The sequence below is a fragment of the Delphinapterus leucas genome, chromosome 14 (genome assembly GCF_059928025.1).
Source record: "Delphinapterus leucas isolate spDelLeu-1000000601 "Yukka" chromosome 14, BTC_Dleu_Yukka2, whole genome shotgun sequence".
Classification (NCBI taxonomy): Eukaryota; Metazoa; Chordata; class Mammalia; order Artiodactyla; family Monodontidae; genus Delphinapterus; species Delphinapterus leucas.
In genome coordinates, this window is record NC_143142.1 from 21,965,689 (window position 1) to 21,989,625 (window position 23,937).

At 47.9% G+C, this 23,937-nt stretch overlaps 1 protein-coding gene across 1 annotated transcript in view; it reads left to right on the forward strand.

The window, feature by feature from the left end:
- Window positions 1-253: 253 nt before the first annotated feature.
- ZNRF3 (zinc and ring finger 3) overlaps window positions 254-23,937 on the forward strand; it is a 148,552-nt gene continuing 124,868 nt past the window's right edge. The window contains exon 1 of the mRNA XM_022550988.3: window positions 254-825. Coding sequence (XP_022406696.2) covers window positions 526-825 — 300 coding nt within the window. The 5' untranslated portion in view covers window positions 254-525. The remainder of the gene's footprint in view (window positions 826-23,937) is intronic.

A 23,937-nucleotide genomic window follows, 5' to 3' on the forward strand; every position in this document is an offset into this window, starting at 1 on the left:
AACCGCGAGGAGAAATGTCTGCCGCGGAGGGCGGAGCGCGGTGGGGGCGGAGCTCGACCCAAGGGGTGGAGCTAGAGCGTGGGGGCGGAGCGAGGATGAGGGGGCGGAGCGAGACGGTGGGCGGTGCGACAGCAAGGGGAGGAGCGCAGACGGCGGACGAGAGGCGGGGCTGGGATGAGGGGCGGGGCTAACACGGGGGCGTGCCCGGCCATCCGGCTCCGCCCCCGCCGCAGGCGCGCCCGCCCCGCCTTCCCTCTCCCCCCGGCTGCAGAGGCGGTCGAGCGCTGAGAGGGAGGGGAGAGCGGGTCACGACGTTGCCGGGGCGGGGATAACCCCTCACGTGGAGCAGATGAAAGGGCCGCAGCGCGACGCCCGGGGGAGCCGAGCAGAGCCTGCGACCCACAAAGCCGCCGCCGCCGCCGCCGCCGCGATGGGGCTGTGAGGCGTCCGCCCGCGCTCGGTCCTCCGCCGGCCCGCGACTATGCCCGGCCGCGCCCGCCCTCCGCGCCCTCCCGCCGCAGGACCATGAGGCCGCGCTCGGGCGGGCGCCCAGGGGCCCCGGGCCGCCGCCGCCGCCGCCTCCGCCGCCGCCCCCGCTGCCCCCGCGGCCGCCGCCTGCCGCCGCCGCCGCCGCTGCCGCTGCTGCTCGGGCTGTTGCTGGCGGCCGCGGGGCCCGGCGCGGCGCGGGCCAAGGAGACGGCGTTCGTGGAGGTGGTGCTGTTCGAGTCGAGCCCGAGCGGCGACTACACCACCTACACCACCGGCCTCACGGGCCGCTTCTCGCGGGCCGGGGCCACGCTCAGCGCGGAGGGCGAGATTGTGCAGGTAGCTGCCCGCCGCCCGGGCCCCGCGCCGCCGCCGCCACAAGATGGCTCCGGGGGCTGCGCCCGCCGACCCCGCCGCGGGCTGGCGGGCGGGCGGGAGGGGCAGCGAGGAGGCCAGCGGCATCCCTCCCTGGCTGGCGGGCGGGACGCGGCCTCCAGGGCGCCGCTGCGGGGGGCGAGCCCACGTGGGGGCTCGGCCTTCTGTGGGTCCGGGAAGCGGGAGCGGGACCCCGGGTCCGGGCACCCACGTTGGGGCAGCCGCCTCGGGCCGTTGGGGCTTTCGGTTTGCCTCAGGTGGAAGTCCCGGGAACTACCTGTTGAATGCCAACTTCGGAAAGATAAGTGATGAAGGATGGGTTGGCTTGTTCCAGGTCGCAGGCTGTCCTTCCCACCCGTGCATGTTCTTTTGGGGAGTAGCCAGCCTTGTCTGAGGGGCTGCACAACATCAGGTTCTCCCCTGGAACCTGCCGCCAGCCTCACCTGGGCGCTGACCCTCCTGTGGGGCTCTGGACAAGCAGCGGCAGGAGGAGAGCAGCGGGAGCCCGCCGAAGAGTGGGGATCGCGGGTGCCCTGGAGTGGACGAAGCAGGCAGCCCTCGCTGCGTGCCTCAGATTACAGAGGGTGGGAGGGAGGCAGCCTGCCCGCTTCTCGGCCAAGGACTTCTGCAGAGGGCCTGCAAATCGGGAGACGGGGTCGCTCACTGACAGGGCCTCCACCTTGCTCCAGATGAAAGAGGTGTGCATTCCAAAGGCTAGGGAGAGCTAGCTTTAAGCTGACCCCGCTCTTTCAAGGAGGAACTCTGAGCCCAAGCCTCTGCAGATGGTGAACTGGGTAGATACCTGCCTGCTTCGGGGCTATGATTTTATCAACTTGTTAGTAGACAGCCAGCGCACTTAACTGCGGTTAATATGCGTGCCTGGGATGGGGGCGATTTGAAACGGTTGGCTTGTCTTTGAACCTTTTGGGGGAGAAGGGTTGGCTGCAGGGCTCTAAGCTTTGGGCCTTCTGCACTTCACTCTTGGATGAGTTATGAATGAAGAGAGGGGGACCGAGTGGAATAACTGCAAGCAGCCATTCCTTTCCCCTCTCCTGGTGCAGACTCAAAGGCCTGCATGGTTAGGACAGGGAGCCCTGCAGCTTGGCCCTTAGAGGTGTGTCCTTACATCCCTATCTTAAACTTCTGCAGGTTGAATAGAAGGGAAAACACATGTTGTTTGAGTTCTGTGACTACATATATGTTAAAGGATTTTGGACTTTTTTTTTTGATGATGTTATAATTATGGTCTTTATAAGATTTAGAGACCATGGTTTGCTGAAGATTCCTACACATTTCATTCGCAACCTTCAAGCACAGTTTGAATCTTAAAGCTTACTCGTTGTGGCTCCTTGTTTCTCTTTGAGGCTTTCACTGTGGCCTGATGCCTATAGAAAATGTTTGATTTACAGCCTTCTAAGAGAAAAGATGTTTTAACGTGGCACTTCACTTTTTGAAGGAGACTTTTGAAGTTTGCAGTTTTTATCTGCAGTGTTTTTTAACTTGTACTTTTTCTCCCTGGTAGTTTGTCTGGCGAGCTATCCGTTATGAGTAGTGCTATGCTTTGGAGATAATCTGGGGTTCGCCATTTAATACAAAATTAGCAGTTTAAACACACCATTTGTAACTTTTATCCTTGTGAGTGGAGAGATAATGTGTGAATTTGGCAGAAGGAATCTATTCTCTTTTAAAACTTTTTGAAGTGCTTATCTAACTCCTTTGTAGTCCATTAGCCTCGCCAAAAAAAAAGTCAACAATTGCTAAGTAAAGAAAAATGGCTTAAATGGTATTTAATAAGTTTACCTGTTAAGCAGTCACTAATAGGTGTCCTTAATTCCCTTATAACTGCAGTAATGCTGGTGAGTTTATCTGAGCTGTCTGAATAGTCATTTCTTGGTGTTCTCTATATCTTTGATAACTTTGTTGTGAGGCCTACTTGCCGAACCTCTCCGTGTGCACAGAAGGAGCTCAGCGTGGCTTCTAGGGCTGTGTGTGTACAGAGGCTGGCATGCTTTTATTATTTCTTCGAATACGCTTGAGTGAAGGAACTGGTGTGGCCCGTCAGCCCTGAAGAAGGTTTTTGTAAGGAAAGCTGATGTTTTAGGACTGCTGAGAAGGAATGTCACATTTTGCGTGAGAAATGAGAATGTACAAGAAACAAATTGGTGTTCAGCTTCAGATTAATCAGGTTTTCTAAGTGCCCTTGTTGAACTTTTCAAGCCTCCTTCTATTTACTATCTTGAAAAAACTCTGCATAACTTGCTATTTAATATTTTATGGTCTTCAGAGCAGAGTTCATTTTCCTTTAACGAAACCTAAATAGTAGCACTTATAGGATTGCTTTTGTTATTTCCCGTGGGATTCCGCAGCCCTGTTGTTCATGCTTTAGGGGAGAAAAGAACCCTTTTGGGAGACTCTCTCCTTTAAGAATTCTAAGATAGAAAATTGGTTTGTATCACTGATTTTTTTCCCTCCCTATTGTATGCAATGGAAGTATGTGTGTGTGTATGTTTATAGAGTAGATACCTTATCGTAGTCTGGTTTGCCCAGATGCTCCTAATTAGAGTACCTGTTCATTCATCTGCATGAGTTGGAGTAGGGGGAGGCTTAGGGTGTGTGTGTGTGTGTGTGTGTGTGTGTGTGTCTGTGTGTCTGTCTGTCTGTCTGTCTGTCTGTGTGAGTGAGAGAGAGAGAGACAGAGAGAGATTCGAACCTTGGGATTAGTCACAGGAGTCTTGGTTCTCTCCTTGTGCATTTTAGGCTTAAATAACTTTCCCAAGGTCATCAGTGTGCTCTGGAAAAAGAGATTTTTTTTTGACATCTTCCTCTGTGAAAGTTGTGAAAACAATGTGTTGCTATGAAATGCTATTCATTACTTTTATTATCTTATTTATTCATGCAGCATTAAAGCCCATTTGCTTTTAAGTGTCAAGCATACAGTGTGAATGATGGAGGAAGTAATTACACTTCTCCCATAGTTCTGAAGTGTGGAACTTTAAAGGGTTCTTAGACATATTGATACATATTTCATCTTTGAACCAATTTGTTGCTATTAAGAGATCCTTATCTGAAACTTTCAGACTTGGTTGTTCAACTCACATGGTTAGTGATGTTAAATAAAGGCCCAATTAAACACTGGCTAGGGTATGTGGATTGGTTAAGCAAACAAAGAAAACTTGCATAGAGGTGAAAGATTGTTTCAAAGTGGAAATGCATCTTTTCCCCTCTTGAAGTCAGATATTTGGAAATGCTTGAGAAATTCATTTGTAGAAGACATCTGAATGGCAGGTTTTGTGTAACTTTAAAATCGGCCTCTCTGGATCCTGGGTTAAGTGATGAATGGTCTTGAAAGCACAGCTTGCTGAGAACATTTAAGAACTAAGCCAGTGGGACTTCCCTGGTGGTGCAGTGGTTAAGAATCTGCCTGCCAATGCAGGGGACGCGGGTTTGATCCCTGGTTCGTGAAGATCCCACATGCCGCGGAGCAACTAAGCCCGTGCGCCACAACTACTGAGCCTGCACTCTAGAGCCCGCGAGCCACAACTACTGAGCCTGCATGCTACAGCTACTGAAGCACGTGCGCCTAGAGCCCGTGCTTCACAACAAGAGAAGCCACTGCAATGAGACTCCTGCGCACTGCAAGGAAGGGTAGTCCCTGCTCGCTGCAACTAGGGAAAGCCCGCACACAGCAATGAAGAGCCAACGCAGCCAAAAATAAATACATTTATTAAAAAAAAAAAAGAACTAAGCCAGTGCCTTTAGCCATGAGGGGTGGGAGGAGAGCTGAGTGGTGGGTTAGAAAGGCTGAGTGAGGTCCTTAAATAGCCAGTGTTAACTAAGGGTATCAGAGACAATAATTTTAGGAAACTAATTCCTCTGCCTTGTTTCCCTGTCAGTTTGTTTCTGCAGTTTAGCATTTGATCAAACACTTTCTTTTCATCTCCATTTTAAGTTAACTTAACAGGCCTGCCACTAAAAATTGACTTGGCCTAATAGAACAATTGCGTGCTGACAGCTGACCTGGATTTACACAAAAAGGGACTGCTGACTGTCTTGTCAGAAGGGCCTTCATAGGTTAAAACCAAGCATTTGATTTTGGGAAAAACATTAGGGCTGTGTTTTGTGACCTTGTGAATTCTTAGGGGCTCTTATTTTCTGTCTTGTTCTCTGAGATGCCCTGGGGTTACTAATACAGCTCTGTATGGAGATGAAGATGGGAGTGGGAGGTAAGTGTGGGGCCTGGAGACTAGAGAGGGTGGTGATGGCTTCCATTTAGGAGCATTTGTTTTGTACCGGGCACTGTGCCAAGCACGTCATGTGTTTGCTCATCTAATCATTACTTTAACATGGACTGAACAACTGTTGTTAACCCATTTCACAGATGAGGAAACTGAGGCTGAGAAAGGCGATTTGACTTATTCGACCTCACACATCTAGCTCATGATAAAACCTGGGTTGAAACCCAGGTCTTTCTGGCCCCTTTCTTCCTATTATCGCCAAATAAATAGGACTTGGCCGGCTAGGTCTTGACATTAATTCACGTCTAATTTTTAAAATTATTTTATTTATTTAATTTTATTTTTTTTGGCCGCATTGGGTCTTAGTTGCAGCATGCGGTATCTTCGTTGAGGCATGCGGGATCTTTCACTGCATTGCGGGCTCTTCGTTGTGGTGTGTGGGCTTATCTTTAGCTGTGGCGTGGGTTTCTCTCTAGTTGTGGCACAGGGGCTCCAGGATGCACGGGCTCAGTAGTCGTGGCGCGCAGGCTTAGTTGCCCCATGGCATGTGGGATCTTAGTTCCCCGACTAGGGATTGAACCCGTGTCCCCTGCATTGGAAGGTGGATTCTTTACCACTGGACCACCAGGGAAGTCCCAAGTCTAATTTTTAACAGTCTAGCATAGGGGTTCTTAACCCGAGGGACACAGACTTCCAGAGAGCGCCTGTGAACCCCTGAAATTATACACACAATCCCGTGTATGTGCACTTTCATTTTCCTGAGAAGATACATAATTTTTCACCTTGGTGGGTTCTGTGATGCCCCTCCTCTCCAAGAGGAAAAAGAAGCACTCACCTAGTACCTGTCATCAAGTAGTGCATCACTGAGGATTTGAGTGGCGTGAGTTGTAGAGAGGTCTACAGGTTTATGTGTTTCCATCGAGCATGTTCATTTGATAGATTTCTACCAAAGCCCTATTCTGTACCAGATACTGTATTGCTGTTGTCTTCTGGAGTTCACAGTCCCTTATAGAGCCAGACGTGTGTGGATAAATGATAATTCTGCCCAACTGGGTTTCCCTACACAATAGAGCCCTTGGTCCTGAAGGCATCCATTGTCTCTAATGGATTAACTTCTCTCCTGTGCGTCTATCTGATAGTAGTTAAATGCATCATCCTTGGGAGAAGTGAGAAGATGGTCACTCCCAGAATTTTGTGCATTTTAATATCGAATCATTATGTTGTGTACCTGGAACTAACATAATGTTGTAGGTCAGTTATACTTCAGTTAAAAAAAATAAAGACTTTCCTGCATTTAGCTGGTGAAGGGCAAGAAGGTGAGGCTCAATGCAGGGTGTGAGAGTGCGAAGTGCGGATGTTTGTGCCTTTGCAGTAATTCACTGAAAATGAAACGGAGTGTCCGTCGATGTTGAAATGCCTTAAGAGCACTCCTTACATCTTCCTTGTGGACCTGGGCACAGGCCTATTTGCTTTTGTTCATCCCTGGGTCCCTGGTGCCTGCTGCTTATCAGACACTCACTATTAGTGAATGAATGATGGATTCAGAGTGGACACCAGGCAGACAGTGGGTCTTAATGGGCTTGGATTAATTGATGAGAACAACGTCATTTGCTTTGGCTATACATTCTGGGATTAGCTTTCCTTCTTGGTTGTTATTTACAGAAACTTGCTTGATTAGATGCAAAGAATGGTTCTGGTGGACCCACTGATATTAAAATACCAGGTTGTATGAAAGTGACCTGTGTGTGTGCACATGTTCAGGGGCAGGGTACCTGACATAAAGGTCTGAAGACGTGCTTTTCGTGGTAAAACACTGATAATTGAGAAAGCCCTAATGTGAACAGCTGTTATGGATGGACAGACACATGGAGAATAGTTCACAGCCAAACCCTAGTGTCCCTGGGAATAACTATAAAGGTTTGGTATTCAGAATCATCATTAACCTGAATATATGTCATGTGAAAACTTTGCTTCTTGATGGCGTTTCCCACGTCTGGACGATGTGGATTTGCAGTTCATGACAAAAATGACTTTTAAATCCATCTTAATAATCCGAAGAACCAGACTCAGCCCTTTAATGTGTTCGATAAGGAGACCAAGGTCCAAAGAAGCGAAGGGCCAGGGCCACATGGTGAGGTATAGATGACCCTGGAGAACTGTCTGGGTCTCCTGACTTCCAGGCTTGGGCCTTCATGTCATCCTCGGCTGCACCTCGTCTGAGTGTGCCAGGGAGAGCCAATAGAGAAGCGTGCTTTATGATCAGGTGTATAATTGGGGAAAGCCAGACCTTCTAAATCTGCACATTGGGTTTAAGTGGTTGCTTTTCTCCTTTAATTTAGATTTTGAGTCGCTCAGTTTTCCTCTGTCAGAGCTTTTAAAAATAGGTAGTAATGATCATATGCTTCTGCACGCCAGGCCTTGGGCCAGTGCTGTGCTTACACTTAACGTTAGGACGAGGTAAATGGGATGCCCCAGGTTTTCAGATGAAGAAACGAAGCTCAGAGAGGTGAAGTCACTGAGCAGGTTGGTAGCAGGGATCAGATTCAAACCGAGGTCTGTGTGATTCTAAGCCATTTCTGTTTTTACAAGACTGCTTCACTTGGCACTTCCTTCTGCTTGGGGTGAGATTATGGCAGCTGATGGTGGAACTTAGAGTCAGTAATCCAGACTGATGGACCAAGAAATGAGTCTGTAACTTCAACTGAGAAAACCCTCCACTCTTAGAGATCTCTTCCCTCCCTGCCTCCTGCCCTTCCTTCCTTCCTTCCTTCCTTCCTTCCTTCCTTCCTTCCTTCCTTCCTTCCCTCCCTCCCTCCCTCCCTCCCTCCCTCCCTCCCTCCCTCCCTCCCTCCCTCCCGTTTTCTCTCTTTCTTCTTTTTTTAATCACACAGTCTCATTCTACCTTGTTTTTTCCACAAAGAGCCATTCTGCCAAGGTTGGGAAGAGGGACCAGTGACTTGAGTACACAACCGTCGCTCCGTGGCACGTCTGTTGTTGTTTGGCTTTGGGAAAGTTGGAATGGCCATGGCGCGCTGGCATTTAAAGGGATTTCTGACGTGAGACACACCTCCTTCCTGTGGCCAGCTTTTTAGAGCCATTTCGGAGCCTGCATGGCTTTTTCCAAAGAGGCCCCATCCTGTGTCCATCGCCTTTCTTACTTTACACAGTCTGCATGTTCCCTGTGATTTGAAATTTGATTTAAAAGATTGTAAGAACCTAAAGCTGTGGCTTCTCCCCGCTCATGCCATCCTCCTGGCTGTTAAACCTTCCCATAGGTCTGCATTTCCGCAATGGACAGGCATTCACTGCTGCCTTCTGTCCCCAGACCCTGTGCGGGGTGAGGCAGCAGGTGGGGACGAGTGAGACACTGGCCCTGCCTGCATGCAGCTGAGTGGAGGGGGTGGACAGCGTGCCAACCACAGGTCCTCTGGTGGAACACGCCTATGGGATACTGAGGGTATGCCTGGCCCTGGTGCTATGTGTAGACCTGGGCAACCCATTCTGAAGAAAAACGTCTGTAATGACACAGTACATGGATTTGCGCCTTCTGGCCCTTTCTGACTCATTTTTTTACCTACCTTTGAGGTTAAAGCTGATAACCCCTTCGTGGAGACGTGCCTTTATACCTGTCAAACAGGATGGGGAGGCTGTAAAGAGTAGAGGTTCTTTGTTCCATTTGCAGCTTGAATGAGATGTTTTAAAATCTGACTTTTAGCGGCTCTGTTGACTCATGATAGTGTGAAGAGAATGAGGTCAGCTGGCCTATTGTGGTTCAAGGGAGAGCGTTTTATTTTTATTACCCTTAAGATGTGTTGTAAGACTTGATATTAACCCCCTTCTTTCCCCAGCAGCCAGTCTGTTATGGTTGTTTAGAAACTCAGTGTGTAGAGCTCATTTGGTGAAAACAGACTTTGATGATTCTAGAAGTTTCACGGGGGAATTTATGTTGGAATGGGGACTTCTGGTCTCCTGGTGCAGAAGCTGCTGCATTTTAAAAATAGGAGAGTAGGGGTGGTGCTCAATTAGGCATGTGTATTCAGTGCTGTAAGAATTTAATTAAAACTTGATTTTCTACTTAAACTGAGTACCCTAACTTGTCAGCAGACATTTATTGAGTTCTTACCATGAATACAGCCTAGAGAAGAAACATATACACCCACAATACAGTTTGTGATTTACAGATGTCATTTTCATGATTTCTCCCATACATATTTGGGCAGTTGAATTAGCTGCACTTAACAGAGGAAACCAGGGCTGAGAGTGTAAGTAAGCTTCTCAAGGTCACAGAGCTGGGAGTGAACTTGGGTCACTTGAAGACAAAGCTCACTGACCCTCTTGCTTAAGGACCTGGGTGTATTTTGATACAATTTGGCAAAAATGTTAGAATAGATTCATTTTACATTACTTCTTGTCAGGGCCAAAATTTTCCTTTAAAAAAAATCATCTAACTTATTTTTTAATTATAAAAATAATGCATATTTATTGTAGAATACTTGGAAAATACAGAAAAGTATGAAAAAGAAAATCAATCCTGCTGCCTACACATACTCTGTTAACCTTTTGTGTTTTGGTATAGATTTCCTTTCTTTTTTTCCTATGAGCTTGGAGGGATTTTTAAGAAAATTGGAAAAAACATTACATAGTGTTTATAACCCTTCATGTACCTTAAGTATTTTCCTCTTACTAATAAATACTCTGAAACATTTTAGTGTCTTGTTTTTCTTTATTGTAAGTAATGCTGTGAGGAACATCTTTTCTCTGTCTCTTGATTGTCTTCAAAGAATCAAGTTCTAGAATTGGGACCACTGGGTCGAGAGGTATAAACATTTTTCATGCTCTTGTTATGTATTGTCAGTTTGCTCTGCAGAAGAGTGGATCTAGTTTACACTCCCCAACCAGGTCCACACACACCCACTCACAATGGGTAGTATCTGTTTCTTAAAAAAAAAAACAACCCACATCAGAAAACAATTTCATAAAAGTGAAAGGCTATATATTCCTATCACTTAGTAAATGGTAAAGTACTGGCTTTTTCCCTCTGCCATGAGGATCCGAGTTATGACCAATGTCCGCATCGAAGGGAAGGTACCTGGCGTGGTACCTGGGTCCCTCCCTTGTAGGCGTATCTGAGCACAATCCAGGAGCTGCTACCCTAGTGTTCTGGGCAGGGACACATCGGCTGGCCAGGCAGATGGCCATGCTCCGAGGCCTAGAGGCGACCTCACGGGAGGGACCACTGTGCTGTCAGCATACCCTGTGGCAACTGATTGTGGCCCAGGTGGGTGCTGCTGCACTTGATGTTTTCTGCCCTGTCTCTTTCCCCGTCCTCTCATTCAGAGTGATGCCGTCAGTTTGTGGTGGGCAGAGATGCATTAGAGCCAAGCACCAGACCGTCAGGGTGCCTCCAAACAGCAGGCCCATGGGCTGAAAATGGCTTCTTGCTATTTTGTTTGATCCCTGTTAAAAAAAATCTAGAAATTTTACATAATAATCTGGAGATTTGGCTCTTCCTGAAAAATGAAAAGATCTGGCAACGTTGGGCCCACATTCCCACGTGGCGACAGCCTGCCCCAGTGGAATAACAGCTGCCCTCTTCACATGGGACACAGGCCCCAGTTTATAAGCCTCTGTTGCATTGCTGCACGCACTGTAGCGATCCGGTGTCTACCAGTGCCTGGGTCCTGTGGGTATTGACGTTTGCCATCCATTCTATCACTGGAAGTTCTGGAGCTGAAAGCTTTTAAGTTGCACTTGGCAGGTCTCTGTTCTCTCCTTTCTCGGCCATTTGCGTTTCAGATGGCCATTAGTGGCTTTATGACACTTCACCAGACCATGTGAGCCTCAAGTTCTGCTACCGGGGAGGGCTGCACTGGCCCTAGGGTGACCAGGGTGTTCTCTTCACTTTGACATAGGTGCTTTCATTTTCTAGAGCCATTTGGCCTGTGCCTTCATTATGATCTTTGTCCCTTCTCTCTTTTTGCTCCTTTGTTTCTTTTGACTGCGAGAGTCCTTGATTGAGCTGGAGGGCACCCTGAAATGCTGTGGCTTTGCTCTCCTTTTACAGTGAGGGCGCTGTGGGCAGGCTCCTCAAGCCTTTGGTCACGAGAGGAGCTGGGGTTAGAACTTGGGTCTTGGTGTTCCCAGGTGCTGGTCTTTCTAGAGCGGCATCCCACTCTGATGCTCAGGTTCCAGCAAATCTTCCACATGCTTTAGGGGCCCCCATGAACTTTCACCCATGTTATCTTGTTTCATCCTCCCAGCTAGGAGCACCTTCCCTGGATTCTACCCAGAAGGCCGTCTGCTGTTCAGGTTGTCCTGGTTGCCAAGGCTTGTCCCACACTTGACGTAGAATGCTTTTCTTTGTACCTATTGTATGCTTTTACTTAAATGCGTTTGACATTGTGTGTTCAGCACCTTTATACGATTTTTGGAACCATCAATGGGTACTCGGCGACTTGGCATCTTTTCAGAAAGTGCCTCAGTCTTGGAGTAGGTGGGAAGCAGGCAGCTAATGGCATGTAAAGTATGTTGCAAGCTTGACTTGCAAAGCCATTTCAAAATTTAAATCAAGGTAGCTTGTGGCCAAGTCAGAGGAAATGAACTTGCTCTTTCCTTGCTGACCTTACCGCTTCATGCCAAGTGCTGCCTAAGCATCTCCCTGCCTCACAGTCTCACTCCTCCCAGCAGTTCTTCCCCTCCCCACCGGATTCATCTTTCCAAACCTCTGATCTTGTCATTCCCTTGATCAAAATCTTTCAGTGCCATCCTGTTGTTTACTAGCGAGCTGAGCACAGAGATGGCCTGGGATGCGGGCCTGGCTCCTGTGTGTTCCCGCCCTTATTTCCTGAATGGGTCCTGGGCTTTCTTCCCTCTGTGCCCTTCGTTTTGGATTGCCCTTCTGCGGGAATATGTTTCTACGCCTCCATGTTCCTGACCCCCACCTTTGCCCCCTACCCTCTTATCCTCTCTCCCAACGCTTTCACCTGTGGTCAAACTTCCAGCTCTTCCCATCAAGTGTTTCCAAGTTCTACTGGTGGGTTCCTTCGACTGAAGCACTCCATTTTTCACTTCTCAGCTGGTCTTCAATACCTTATTCTTTGTTTTCTTTTCCCCACAAAATCACAGCCCCCAGCAGAGTGGGCTTGTGTCTTACTCATCCCCCTGTTGCCTTGCAGTAAAACTCTTAAATATTTACTGAGCTGAAATTCTTCTAGATCATGATACTTTGGGATAGGGTAGTGATGGAGATGTTAGTGTAGCCAGAAGAAGACTTGGCTTTTTGAGGGAGAGCTTTCTGTGATTGTAGAAACAATTCACAAGACATGGGTGTGTCCTAGGGATATTCCAAGTAGTTGGGAATGGAGCAGACTCTGAAAATAATTTCACCTTGCCTCTGTTCTCCAGGCCTGGAAAAAGGAGGTGGGATCAGGACGTAGCACCATCTGACTCCTCCCAGGTTGGCGTGTGGCTGCCTGGGTGCAGTGTTCAGAGCATGCTGGAGAAGAGACATCTCAGCCTGACTGTAGACTTTTAGGGGGTATGTTTTATTTAAATATGAACAATATTTTGGTGTCACTTAGAAAACTGGCATTTTGGGGAATAGGAACAGTTACGTGTAGTTCCAGAATGACCCATCCTTACTTAAATTTATACCATATTGTTTCCTCGATCCCCCTCCCTCCAGCCTTGGAAGTTCTGGCTGAGCCTGTGTTTAGGTGCTGGATGGGAAGCAGTTTTAAAGGACTACAGTAGTATTTCTAAAGAGACCAGCACACTACGAGTGGAAGAAATTTAGATTTCAGTTTAATGAATGTGATTTTCTACTCTTTAAGGGCCCCACTATAAGCATTTGGGAATTATTAAGTTATTGCTTCATTATGTACATGTTGAAATTTTTTTGGGTTATTGTTGCTGTTTGTTGTGGAACAGTGGTTATTATATGGGTGCTGGGGCCTCCAGGAATATTCCAGAGTCTATCCATGACGTGTTATAGTTCACTTGTACTAGAGGGTTGTCATGCCTTTTCACGGCATGTCCACTCCGGAAATGTTCCAGTGCCCATCAGTAAATATCACCCTCACTCAGGGAGTTAAAGGAACAGCTAATGTGTAGTTTTGAAACTTTGGAGTTATTAGGTGTAAATCTCTAGGACACATATAAACTTGCTTGGCATTAAATGTGCCGTATGAGTGATTCAAGTTCGAGAGGCAATTTTTGCATTTCCTGACTCTTGTGTTTAAATTTGCAGTCTCAACATTGCATCACCATAGGATTTCACATTTAATGAATATTTATGTTGAGCCGAGTTCTATACAAATGCGATGGTTTCTGACTTGATTATAGCTTGCTGTGTGCTGTGGCCAGGAGTGCCCTACAGACAACAGAGCTGGCACACGTCTTAGCAAGCCAGGCCCTGGCGGATGTGGTTAGGGACCACAGTGACTGGTGCTCTGGTTGCCATGCCAACCTTGTTTTTGGAAGGGGGAGGCTCTGAAACAGCAATGGGATGGGGGTAGAATAGTTTTGAATATTCCAAGTGAAATTATTCCCTATATGTGTTCCTACAAGAAGATGTAGAAAACTCTAGAATTCTTACAACATGCTCAGATGACATTAATTTTCTTAATAATTAATTTTTAAAATTTATTTAGGCAAGGCTGTTTTAATTGTCCTCTTGCAAACTTGCCTAAGTTCACGTATAAATGTCTTCCCTACTTGCTGCAGGGTAAATAAGGAATCTTCTGTGTCTTACTATTTACAAACCCTTCCTCCCGCCTCCTGCCAGCATCCCTTGCCCTCTGGTAACTCTGATCCAGTAATGGCTGATTGGGGGAGGGGAAGGGAAAGAACAGTAGGCGGGATGGTTGGGGGACTCCCCCTCCCCAGCTCCTTATCCTCATTCCTCCCTACTTCCCATTTCAGGAAGGCGTATCCTCTCCCCTCCCTGATCGTGTATATTCAGCAAAGACCATGGTGACAGGTGCCATCACCCATAAGTGGGATCTTAGGATGCCCAGCTCTCAAGGTTTGGCATTCAAGAGCTGGGAGAGGAAGAGGAGTGATGTGTCTTGGCATCCAGCACTGGAATTCTGTCGGCCCCTTTGCATATGGTATCCCGCATAATTCTGTGGTGCTTGGTGGTGTGCAGTGAAAGGTCCAGAAGGGAATTGATCAGGCCTGGTAAGCCAGATGGGAGCCCCGGATGGCAGGATGGGATGGGATGCTTGGGCACCATCCTCTGTCCTAGAGCCCCTCTACAGAAGGAGACCCAAGCCACTGGAGGCTGGGCTTGTGCAGCTTCAGTAGCTCAGGCAGTCCCATGACGTAGAGGGCCTGTCCTCAAGGCTCATCCCACAGAAAAGAAAGCACCCCACCCCTTTGTAAATTTATTTATTTATTTATTTATTTTTGGCTGCATTGGATCCTCGTTGCTGCGCGCGGGGGCTACTCTTCGTTGTGCATGGGCTTCTCACTGCGGTGACTTCTCTCGTGGAGCATGGGCTCTAGGCACGCAGGCTTCAGTAGTTGTGTCACGCAGGCTCAGTAGTTGTGGCCCGTGGGCTCTAGAGCGCAGGCTCAGTAGTTGTGGTGTACGGGCTTTGTTGCTCTGTGGCATGTGGGATCCTCCCAGACCAGGGCTCTAACCTGCGTCCCCTGCATTGGCAGGCAGATTCTTAACCACTGCGCCACCAGAGAAGTCCCTGCCTTTGAATGAAAACTTACTATTTCAGAAGTGGATGCTGACCACACATCTAATCGTTGCTTGCTGACTTGGAGTCGCCTGTGTGACTCCCCAGTAGATTGTCTCATCTTCAGCACAGGGCTGGTGTCTCAACCTTTTAACATTTCCCCACTCCAACACAAAGGGTCCCTCTGCGTGAATTAGGAAAAGCTGTCCCTTCCTTAAGGTACCTGGCTTCTGTTTGCCATAATGTGGATCTAGGATGACTCCAGAAGTGGACAGCGCCCCCTAGAGTTGTGCAGGCTTGAGGCACCTGTCTGCAAGTTGTTCCCTCCTCTCCAGCGCTTCTCTCTCAGAAGTTGTGATTTGCCGCTTCTAATTTCTGTAGTCTATTCCTAGAACACCAGGGAACCACGTTTGCCAGAATTGAGTGTAACGTTAAAAAACAAGATACCAAGGTGAGTAAGGAGTTTAGTACACGGATTCTTGACATCTCCTTTGGCTGCTTTTTTGCTTTGTGCTGACTGGAGTGGGGTCCTCAGGCCTTGGGTGCATTACAATTAAATGGATAGGCCTTTTGTGGAGCAGAAATGGCATCACCATTTTATGGGAGAAGATACACATGTCTTCCTAGTAACCAACTTAAAAATTAACTTTCTGTCTATAACCTGATTTGGGTGTAAGTTCTCTTTAGTTCTGTGTTACAACCTTGAACCAACTGTATTTGGGAGGAGTTGGGACAGCACTTCTGTGTCATGGGACATTGGTGTGGCTATTAGAAGCAGGAGTCTGCACCTTTGCTATGCAGACACCCAAGGTTTGTTGGGTTCCTTAAACTGTGTTGTAAATTTTGCAGAACCAAGTGGTTCTGGATTTCCTTTGCTGATGGGAGAGGCAGCAGAGCACCAAGTCTGGAGCCAGACTGCCTTGGCTTGGACCCGACTCTGCCAGTTACCTGCTGTGGAAAGGTGACTTTGCCTGTCTGGGTCTCAGTTTCTTCATCTATACAATGGAGTTGAGTTACTCACACCACGCTCTTCGTGTCTAGTGATGATAACGATGATGATGAAGAAAATAACATACAGAGTTACATAATGTTCCTCACATATACTAACACTTATGTTGTAGTTCCCCAATGGCTGGAAATTTTTATTCTAAAGTCGTAGTTTATCAAGGTTAAAGAATCCAAAGATGCTAGTCATTGACAAGAGAAATGATCATATTGTAGGTATCATTTCCAACATGCTCAGTGCTGACCACTTGCACCTGTGTCCTTTCTCCCCCTGGAAGCGCTCTGCGAGGGACCGGGGTGTTCACACCTTGCTGATCCCTGGTTCCCTCTTTCAGCTCTGTGTCCTGGGCAGGAGTGGGGTGGGGGGCGGGGGGTGTGGGGGTGTTTGCTGCGGCTCCATCTGCTCACCCCTGCACGCTACAGCTAGATCACCGTCCAGGCTCTGAGCTCTGTCACTTGGGCCCGTGCGCACACACACACAGACACACACACACAGAAGCGTGTGAACTGCAAGTCGCTGCACAGGAGGCTGGGTTTCTAGGCCAGCCTGTCTGTTGTTCCTGAGGCCGCTTGGCCTGCACATGGGCATGACTGCTCGGAAGGGAAGCGGCGTTGTGGCTTGCTTCTCTGGATCCAGCCAGGTCATGTAGAATGTTGTGATGTGCTAAGGCTGTGCTCTGGGGTCCTAATTATGTGGGACCTGTGGCAGGCACAGGTGACTTCAATGCTTGATTTGATCTGCTGTGCAATTATGCCAATGCAAATACTGTATTAATCTTAACCCCCCAAGTTAGGCACATGGGCTTTTTCTAAAAATGGGAATGATAGGAGTGCATTGTGGGTTTTTTTTTTTAATAACTCCCCCCACCGACTCTGCCAAGACTGTGCAGTGCATTCCTCTCCTTGAATGGAGACGGTAGTTTCCATCTCTGTCTACCCCGTTCTCGCACATTCCTGAGACTGGGTGACGGAAAGATGCCCCTTCCCCTTCTGTGCAGGTGTGTTTTCTCCTTGCTTTCTTCAAGAGGTACCGCTTCTTTCTACTTCAAGGCCAAAGAATCTTGCTCCTCAAAGGATCTGACATCCTGATGGAACTTTCTTAAATGGGGACTCTTCTGGTTTCCTTAGGATCCTGATCCTGAATGTGTGTAGGGAAACTGCTCGGTGACTTCCTGCAGTGACCTTGAGTGTGCCTGGTGGGGCTCAGCTGTAATTTCTCGTGAGGCACTCGAGCGAGGTCAGGGCTTCCACTCGACACCCTCGCAGTGTCTTAGGTGAAGGGCCCACTCACAGGGTAAGTAGAATGCATCTGGTATCAGGAAGTGAGGTCATTCTTACCTAGTCCAAACTGGAAAGAAGAAAAGCCTCTAAATAAGCAAGCAACCTAACCTCACCTTGAAAACGATTCTGGGCCAGCCTCCTCCCTTCTCTTCACTCGGCCTCTGAGCGGACCTGGTGGGATTTACCAGCTTTGAAGTCCTAAGGTGCTATTTTAATACTTTTCTTTTACACTGCAGGTTTCGAGACCGATTTAACTAGATTCTGGAGGGAGCTCACTTTACAGCATTCTTAAGAGCTCGGACAGTCTTGAAAGAGTTAAACTCTAATTAGCTCATTCCTAAGGTATTTAATGCCCTTATTAAAACTCAACTGCTCGTTCGCTTTTTTCTTTAGTGAATCAGATTTCTCGAGGAGCTGAGCCCTCACTCCTCAGATCACAGGCTCACATGTTGAAGCTGGCAGTGCTAGAGGCTAGTTCCTATCTGTGTGACAGCATTTTTAATTTAACAGGACCGCCTTTGATGTTCCCAAATATTTATAGGCAGCTTTAGATCATTTCAGCGTGTGCTTTCTTTTTCTTTTCTTTTCTTCTCTCTCTCTCTCTCTCTCGTTTTTTTTTTTCAAACTGGAGCAAAAGTTCTTCCTCATGCAACAGCCTTCCTTTTATCCTGTTAGTTTATTTTTGTTTCCTTTGCAGCTTTGGCGAAGGCTCTTTGGCTGCATTCACACACACAGGATTGACTCTTCCTTTTGCTTCTTTGGTAAAGGCTACCTCTGTGTATCATCTGCCTGCTTGAGTTTGCTTAAAGCACTTCTCTTTGTCCCTTGACTTTCTAGAGACTGAGGTTTTTTCTGATTTGGATCAGGAATCTGCTCTCTGGCTGACCTGAAACCTTTTAGGTCCATGCAGAGGCCTGGGCAATGCGTGTGAAGGTGTCTCTTTATGGATGACCAGGCTGCGCTGTCCTACTCTGCCTGTGCGTCTTGACCAGGCCTCAGCAAGTTATGATTTATGATGTAACTTTGGCAGAGACTGTTGTAGCTGGGGCAGGAAATACAGATAGACAGAACTCTGTTCTGATCATCGCAGGCTTGCTCCATTTGGCTTTGCTGGACTTCCTGGCCGAAAGTAATAGAGAATGGTCGACTTCAGACTCAGGAATGGGAAAAACAGAGCTGTGATGTAGATTTGTTAAACCATTAAGGAAAAGGAAAAGGAAACTTTGTACCAATCAAATCAAATGACAGGACAGAGGACAGTGGTTTCTCCAGCTTGGACTCTGGGTAAACACTCTGCTTGTGAAACAATCTAAGCTTTTTTTCTTACCTCTCAGCTGCTGTCACTTCCCCGGGCCTGGAACCTTTCTGTGGCTGCCTTCATCGCTGCTGGCTGCCTCCTCCTACATGGAAGGCTTTTGGGGCTGAAGGCCACATAGGTGGTTGGTGAAATATTTGAATGAATGAATACTGTGTCAGACACTGTCCTTGGAGCTTTACATCGTTGGTCCCACTAGATCCTCAGGACCATTCTGAGCGATAAGAGGTTCCATCCCTGTGTTTCTAGATGAGGACACCAAGGAGTAGAGAGGTTTAACACAACTAGTGAATGGAGAAGCTGGCCTGGAACACAGGACTGTGTTTCCAGCCTCACCATAAGGTAGTCTGAGGTGGGTAAATCCGATGGCGGTCTGCTGATTGATCTCTTATGGCTAAAAACCTTTTACATCTAACATCAGCTGTGAGTTGCATTCTGAGAGTTCAGAGTTGACCAGACTTTTGCCACGTAAGGGGTACAGTAGTGGAGAGCAGCGTCCTGGAGTCAGGCCAGCATTTGCATCCCGGCTCTGCCACTGCCAGCTCTGTGACCTTGGCCAGGTCACCCAACCTCCCTGAACTACTGTTTCCTCATCTCTAACATGGGACAGTATAGCTTGTACCTCCAAAGGATTGTGAGGATTAAATGAGATAATATATGTAAGGCATCCAGTAAGTGCTTAATACGTGTAGTACCTGTGGCTTTGCTGCTATAGAATCATCACCCTCAAGGAATTCACAGTCCTGCCGGAAGGACAGTCAGGTAAAGCAGGTGAACGTGGTAGCTGCCGCAGAGATGTGCTAGTGCTTAGCACGGGCCCAGGACAGAGCCACCGGCTTGGTTTTCTGTCTTCTTTCATTCAGCAGATGCGGATTGAGTGCTTGCCCTGTGCGAGGCAGAGCTTTGAGTCACACTCCCCTCCCCCTCCTGAAATTTCCCTTTCCCTTGGGGGAATTTGGGTTAAAATGTTAATTGCTACCTGGAGAAAAATTTCCAGAAGTCATTTTCACTTGAAATCCTAAGGTGCCAAATGGGCATTTGACAGTTTATCTCTTATGGCTTTGTGTTATCCTTCAACTGTTATTTTAACCTTATCTAATTTTCCTGGTCTCTCATACATGAAAACGGTACTGTCCTTGAGAATGTACAAGCGACTTGCCGAGGGAGCAGGTGGTGATCCTTTTGTTCCTCACAGTGCCCAGATGGTGTCCGTGCCTTCTCATGGTCTGGTTCCGTGGGGATTTTGTTGATAAGATTTTGCTTTGATTTGGTTTTCCAACCCAGTGCCATATTCGGATTTGATTACCGGCACTGTAGCTTGTTTCTCTGCTTAGTTTCATTGTCTCTGTCATTGGCTGTCTGGAAACATAGGTCCCATTCTTCACCTCCCCACCCCTTCACAAGCCGCGGGGATGGTTGTGCAGGAGAACTTTTTAACTAACCACCGTGTGCGTGGTACAGAGTGGATGGTTCATAACTTTCATTTGTTGAGTTGATTGATAACATATTTAACCAAATATGTTAAATATTTTTAACAAGTAGTACAATTGAACAAAAGATACAGTTGAAAGGCAGTTGCTATTGTCTTCTATATACTTTAAGAACCCAAATAAGCCTTTTTTCTAAAATAGATTTAAGGTAATTTCTGTGCCTTTCTCGTAGAGTTAGCGAGCTTTCAGTGGGAGGTTGGTGTTTTCTAAATACACTGTTGATTTGAAGCTAAGATGATGCTCTAACTACTTTTGGACCATGAACATAATGTTAATTTTTTACCTGGCTCTGTTTGAAGGTACCACCAGCATGGGTCAATCTATTCAGCATTGGTACCCATGCTTTCTTTAAATAGCATGCTTGGGCTTCCCTGGTGGCGCAGTGGTTAAGAATCTGCCTGCCAATGCAGGGGACACGGGTTCAAGCCCTGGTCTAGGAAGATCCCACATGCCACGGAGCAACTAAGCCCGTGCGCCACAACTACTTAGCCTGCGCTCTAGGGCCCACGAGCCACAACTACGTGCCACGTAGTTGAATTCTGTTGAAGAATTCAACACGCGCCACCACTGTTGAAGCCCGCGCGCCTAGAGCCCGTGCTCCGCAACGAGAGGCCACCGCAATGAGAAGCCCACACACCGCAACGAAGAGCAGGCCCCGCTGGCTGCAACTAGAGAAAGCCCGCGGGCAGCAATGAAGACCCAACACAGCCAAAAATAAATTAATAAATAAATCTATTTTTAAAATAAATAAATAAATCGCATGCTTAACTTCACATTAAAGTAGCTTATATTCAGCTAAATCAAGCACTGATTGACTTAGGAGGAGGGTTTGGAAGAAGGGTGAATGGGAGAGAGAAGGCAGCAGGCGACTGAAATTTGCTGCAGGTCAGCTCCATAGTGTCCATGAGAATTGAGCAAAGCCGATTTCTTTCCAAAGAACCCCCAACAACCCTTGATGTTTACTTACCTTCTCTTGGGCATCTTGGTGGCGTCCTTTTGTCTTTGGTCCCCAGTACACTCCAGCCATGGTTAAGGATAAGGCAGTAGTGTCTGGAAGCACATCTCCAAGCAGTGTTGGGTAGTGTGCAAGGCTGTTTTGGAGGGGAGAAGTGGGCGTCACTAACAAATTTGGACAGAAAGAAGTCTAAGAGGGTTGAATTAGTCCCCCTGGGGCCTGAACGTGGAAATATTTATGTTTTCTAACAATACTTATGGACCATCCACTTGCCCCATGCCCTATGGGGTGTGTCTGCCCCGACTCTGGTTGTCAAAACTAGGAGCAAAGGCCATTCCACATCGCACCCCTTCCTCCGGCTCAGTTGGACTGCCGCTTGCACAGTCAGTCGGACGCAGTGTGGTTTTGCTCAAGGAGGGGAAATCCTGCATTGATGATAACAGTGATAGGACCTGTGCTTGCAGTTTGGGTGTTTGTAATTGGGGATTAGAGCTGTCTGGGCAGGGAGCAAAGCTGAAGGTAATGGTCGAGTAGAGACCGTGGGTTCCCAGGCCAGGCCTCGTGTCTCAGTTGGGCTTTTTAGGCACCCTTGCCTGCAGAAGGTTTTTTGGTTTTGAACCACTTTCCCAAACTCTGAAGCCCTTCCTGGTCTTAAGTCTGTGGAAACTTGCCCTTTGGGGATGGGCAGCACCTAGGAGCTGACAGCCTCTTAGTCTCGACCGTCCTGTGGCCTTCCTGTTGGCCTTGTTCACTGCCCTGCTGTGGACTCTACCTCTAGACCAGGACGGTTTTCACTTGTACTGATTTTCTCAGAAAATAATCAAACTAAAATTTGCTCTTGCTGGTATAGGATGATTATGCAAATCAGGTCCATATGCTATGTTCCTGGAAATGTTCAGCAAAAAGAAGAAAAGGCCTTCCTCTGGCTCATGTACTTTCCTCATTTACGCAATGAACTTGATGAAATCTGGTTTGTGCCCGGGAGCCTCAGTTTCTCTGTTAGACTTTGGATCTGAAATGTAGTAAGGAGAAAGGTGAGGTAACGCAGTGCCGTCTTCTGTGGATTGGAGCAGCCCCAGTGTCTTCACCGAGGTCTGCCCTGTTCCTGTGTTCTTGGGTACGGCGGTAAGGAAACCTCGGGTGTATAAAGGTGTGTCTGGCCGTGCTAAGTGCCTTCTTTCCTGGAGCGGTTTGATGGATACGGGCTTGACATCTTCTGGATAGTGTTCACAGAATCACTGCCGGCCTCCTTCTGAGTGTCTGGGGGCATGGGTGGAGGGGAGGGCTTATGGGCCAGTGGGAAAGCCAGCATGTGTCCCTGAGATGGTGACATGGCTGGACTGAGTACCACATGCCTGGGGTTGCGGGAAAGTGCCTAGAATTGCTGAGAAGCTCCTGGGGGCGGGCCTCCAGCTGGGTTCTTAAAGAAGGCTGCCGCTTGGATCTTAGCCCTGCCAGCCTGTGGGTGGGTGGGTGGGTAGGTGGGGGGCATTCCTTGCTGAGACCCAGGCTGGCTTGGCATCCGATGGGGCTTTTCCTAGCTTGTGGGGGTAACAAGTAGACCGGAGGCCACCTGGTGTGTAACGTGCTTGTGGCAGAATGAGGCATGGCTAGGAGACAAGACGCCCGATCTGCTCCCCAATCTGTCACTTAAGTGAGACCCGAGGGGAGCCAGCCTCCCTGAGCCTCAGCCCACACATCAGTAAACTGGGTGAGATGCCTGGGGGCTTAGATCTGTGTGCCCGGGGTGGGGGGTGGGGCAGGAGTAGGAAGGGGGAGAATCACCCAAACTGGACACCCAAACTGGAGAACCAGGGAGGGAAATGAACTTCAGAGGGCGAGTAGGGGATGGACAGGAGGGGCTTTCAATGTCAGGGAAGGTGTTTGACTTTTTTTGTAGAGACTGATTGGTCCCACAGCCACGTGCGGTAGATGAGGTCTACGTGCACGGCCAGATTTTTGATAACACCACCTCCCCTGGTCTGTGTTCCCCAGCAGCACGGTTTGTAATCACACCAGCCCGGAGCCTCAGTTGGGAGCTGTGCTCTCCTCTCCTGAGAACAGCCTGGAATGTAAGGGAGTAAGTGGCATTCAAGTGAAAACCTTGAATTCGCTTTATTAAAGATAAATAAATTACATGCCAGCTTTGGCCTTTAACTGTTATTACTAACAGATTGCTCTCCACCCATACTCTCAACCATTCATGACACCCTGGGGAAATTTGCTGTTGTGGCTCTTTTTTCCGAGAGTTTTTTTTAATCTACCATGAGTGCGTAGAAACTTCGGGAGGGCAGTTCATCAGCTGCCATTCAGGTTCTGCCCATAACCCATCAGTTGGGGCTCCATCTGTTAACAGTCCTGGGTTTCAGAGGAGAGATTTCGAGGTCCGTTAGGATTAGGCAATAGAGTGACAGGGTGGTTTGGACATTTTTCTGGTTATTGACAGGCCTTACTGTGGCTTCTCCCAAATGAATGAGGAATATATTTTTCTAAATCCAGCCACTGAGCCAAATGAGCCACACTAGGATAAACTCTGTTTACAAATTATGTAAGAGAAGGGCCTGGCCATTAAATTCTTCTGGGCCAGAATTCCTACCCCTCTTCAAAGTTGTAATCAAACTAAACAAACACTTTCCACAGGAACTAACTCCCTCCTGAGAAACAGGAGCAGATGCTCCTGGGAGGCCTTTAGCAACTTTGGAATGTTTAAAGTAGAAATATGTAACCAAGGTGAAGTTGTTCCAGAAGCGTTGCTTGCTCTAGCCAGGACCAAAGCACGTGTCAGCTTTTTAATTTAGGGCAGGAGGTGCAGAATGATCTGGGCCAGTCCAGGCGGAATTTTCTCTAGGATGTTTAATTTTCTATTTTCATCTTCCCCTGCTTCTCATAATTTCAGCTCTTTGTGACCTTTATTCCTTTCTGCTTAAGTAACTTTTTTTTTTTTTAGCTTGATCCTTATCTCTTAGCTATGCTGGATTACATCTGGGGATCAAGGAACCCTCCTCCTAACCAAAGCACTTAATTATTGCTTCTCTGTCCCTAGGAAGGATGTCAGGTGCAGAGCAAACACTCCAGGGGAGGGAGACAGAGGCTGCCTTGCCTTTGT